Source organism: Chelonoidis abingdonii, chromosome 11 (assembly GCF_003597395.2).
Source record: "Chelonoidis abingdonii isolate Lonesome George chromosome 11, CheloAbing_2.0, whole genome shotgun sequence".
NCBI classification, from domain to species: Eukaryota; Metazoa; Chordata; order Testudines; family Testudinidae; genus Chelonoidis; species Chelonoidis abingdonii.
Genome location: NC_133779.1, coordinates 6,267,499 through 6,271,006, shown reverse-complemented (window position 1 = coordinate 6,271,006; position 3,508 = coordinate 6,267,499). Strand labels below are relative to the sequence as shown.

The window sequence follows — 3,508 nt, the reverse complement described above, 5'->3', positions numbered from 1 at the left end:
CAGGCGCTGTAATTCCTGTCTGGTGGCAGCGAGATAAGATCCAAGCTTGTAATTAAGCTTGGAGGTTCATGCTAAGCACCCAGATTTTGGACGCTAAGGTCCAGATTTGGGAGAAAGGCTTATGATACCAGCCCCTGAACCTCAGCCCAGCCTGGCCCTGCAGGAGGCTGGAGCGTCCCAGTTCCAGCTGTGGCATTCTCTGGGAGGCATGGGCCAGCCACAGTCCCTCCTCCAGTGCTCTGGGATGCGCTGCTGTCAGCGCTGGGGCTATGTTACCTGCTGACTCGCCTGTCCTGGGATCCTGCTCAGGCACCAGCCCGGAAGCTGGTAGGAGCTCTTGGGGCAGGGGGCTGAGGCAGCCCTGTCAGCACCCAGCTGGGGACTCCAGGCACTAAGAGCTTCCCCAGGGCAGTGCCCCACTCAGAACACCAGTGCAGCGAGCTTCCCCAGGGCAGTGCCCCGCCTGGGACTCCAGCGCTGTGAGCTTCCCCAGGGCAGTGCCCCGCCTGGGACTCCAGCGCTGTGAGCTTCCCCAGAGCAGTACCCTGCCTGGGACTCCAGTGCTGTGAGCTTCTCCAGGGCAGTGCCCAGCCACAGCTCTGTTATTCACCTGTCCCTTGCCCTCCACCCCACTCCCAGCTTCTGTGTCTTCATTGGTTGCTCACCTATGATGTATACTCCCAGAGTGTTCCTGAATTTGTCCAGCCCATCCAGCTGCTGTTCTGTGATTGGTTCCATATCTGCCTGCTCCCCCTCCACCTGTGGCTCCAGCTCCTCCTCCCTTGGGCTGGGGGCAGCTGAGGTCTGCAGTGGGTGCTGGCTGCCCTCGGTGTAAGCGAGCCCAGGGGTGCCCCCTGCAGGACACGGCATTAGGGCCTTGGGTCGCGGGCTGTCCCCTGGCGGCATTTCCGGAGCATCTTCTGCCACAGAGAGGGGAGTGGAGGGGTCATCACCGAGATCATTGACAGCCCGACACCCCATGAGCCCAGATGCAGTCTCCCTCCATCCCCCCAGTGTCCTTTCCTTCCCCCCAACAGAGACCCTCCTCCATCCCCCCAGCCACTTCCCTTCCCTTCCCCCTCAACAGAGCCCTCCTCCATCCCCCCAGCCACCTCCCTTCCCTTCCCCCCTCCATCCCCCCAGCCACCTCCCTTCCCTTGCCCCCCAACAGAGCCTCCTCCATCGACCCCCCAGCACCTGCCCTTCCCTTCCCCCAACAGAGCCTCCTCCATCCCCCAGCACCTCCCTTCCCTTCCCCCCCAACAGAGCCCTCCTTCCATCCCCACCACCTCCCTTCCTTGCCCCCAACAGGCTCCCTCCTCTCCCCCAGCCACCTCTCTTCCCTTCCCCAAACAGAGGGCCCCTTTCCATCCCCCCAGCCACCTCCTTCCTTGCCCCCCAACGAGTCCTCCATCCCCCAGCCACCTCCCTTCCTCCTTCCCCCCAAACCAGAGCCCCTCCTCCATCCCCCAGCCACTCCCTTCCCTTCCCACAACAGGCCCCATCCTCCAACCCCCCAGCCACCTCCTTCCTTCCCCAACAGAGCCCCCTCCATCCCCCCGCCCACCTCCCTTCCTTCCCCACAACAGAGCCCATCTCTCATGTTCCACCTGGTGTCGGTGAGGCCCGGCTGCTCTGCTGCCCAAATAAGGGGTGCCATGCCAATACCTGCCTGGCATTTTGTGGTTCCTCCCACCCCGGGAGCTGCGCTCATCCGCATGAGCTCAGCAGGCATCCCACGCCAAGAAAGGGTTCCAGCCCCTGGCATGCCGGCCGGCAACCCCTGATTCGCCCCGGGGGACTGCACAGCTGGGGATGTCTCCAGGCTGTCGCCCAGATGAGGCACAAGGTCTCGGCAGGTCTCGGGCGGGCAGAGGGCCCTCACCCGGCGGGTAGGAGTCCCGCACGCCCCGGGGCGGGCTCGCGGGTAGGGATGGCGTCAGGGCACCTGCGAAGGTGATGTAGAGAGAGGTCGCTAGAGGAGGAATATCTCCATCCCGCGCCCTATACCTTCCTTCCCCCCCACAGAGCCTCTCTCCATCCCCCAGATCTGTAACGCCACCTCCCTATCCCTTTGCCCCAACCAAACAGAGGCCCTCCTCCATCCCCACCAGTCACCTGCACCTTCCCTTCCCCCACAGAAAGCCTCCCTCCATCCCCCAGCCAACCATCCGCATTCCCTTGATTCCCCCGCAAACAAGAGCCTCCTCCATTCACCCCCAGCGCACACCGTCCGGCGTCCTTCCCTTCTCCCAACAGAGCCCCTCCTCCATCCCCAGCATCCCCCTTCCCTTCCCACCCCAACAGAGCCCCCCCTCCATCCCCACGCACCTCCCTATCCCTGCCCCCTGCAACAGAGCTCCCTCGCTCTATCCCCAGCCAGCCACTCCCTTTCCCTTCCCAAAACCAGAAGCGCCGCTATCTTCCATCCCCTCCACCACCTCGCTTCCCTTCCCCCAACAGAGTCGCCCTCCCTCCATCCCCCAGCCACACTCCACTTCCCCTCTTCCCCAACAGCCCCTCAATCCCCAGCAGCTCTCTTCGCACACGGCCATGCCCCAGCCACCCCCGCCTCTCTCCCCACTCTCACTTCCCCCCAACAGTATCGTTCCTCCCCAACAGAGCCCCTCATCGATCCCCCCAGCCCACCTCCCTTCCTTCCCACAACAGAGCCTCCTCCATCCCCACCAGCACACTCCATTCCTTGCCCCCCACAGAGCCGCTCCTCCAATCCCCAGACACCTCCCTTCCCTTCCCCCACAGCGCCCCTTCTCATGCCCCCAGCGACCTCATCTTCCCTTCCCCAACAGAGGGCCCCTCTTCCATACCGCCCCAGCCACCCTCTTCCCTGCCCCGCCAACAGAGCTCCATCCATCCCCCAGCCACCTCATCCTTCCTTCCTTTCCCCCACAACAGAAGCCACCTCCTCCATCCCCCCCCAGCCACATCCCTTCCCTTCCCGCCACAACAGAGCCCCATACGCCGTCAACCCCCCAGCCCACGCTCCCTTCCTTCCCAACAGAGCCGCTCCTCCATCCCCCCGCCCCTCCTTCCTTCCCCGCAACAAACAGGCCCATCTCTCCATGGTTTCCAGCCTGGTGTGCGGTGAGGCTCGCGGCTGTGCTGCTGCCTCCAGCAAAGGGGTGGACCAATGCCATACCTGCCTGGCATGATTTGTGGTGTCCTCCCACCCCGGATGGAGCTGAGCCTCATCTGCATAGTCAGTGAGGGCATCCCACGCCTACGAAGAAGCGGTTCCAGCCCCTGGCAAATGCCGGCGGCAACCCCTGACCTCGCCCCCGGGGCGATGTGCACAGCTGGGGATGTTCTCCAGGACCTGTCAGCCCGCAGATGGGCACAAGGTCCTCGCAGGTTCTCGGGTCGGGCAGAGGGCCCATCACCGGCGGCGGTTAGGGAGTCGCACGCACGCCCGCGGGGCCGGGCTCGCTGGGAGGGAATAGGCGTCAAGGGCCCACCGCGAAGCGTTGGATGTAGGAGAAGATCAGCT

At 64.2% G+C, this 3,508-nt stretch overlaps 1 protein-coding gene across 1 annotated transcript in view; it reads right to left on the bottom strand.

Annotated features, from left to right (window-relative positions):
• Positions 1–3,508, bottom strand: part of RTN2 (reticulon 2) — a 28,752-nt gene that overhangs the window by 14,964 nt on the left and 10,280 nt on the right. The window contains exons 4-5 of the mRNA XM_075071247.1: positions 1,886–1,948; positions 666–920 (exon numbers count right to left, since the gene is read on the bottom strand). Coding sequence (XP_074927348.1) covers positions 666–920; positions 1,886–1,948 — 318 coding nt within the window. The remainder of the gene's footprint in view (positions 1–665; positions 921–1,885; positions 1,949–3,508) is intronic.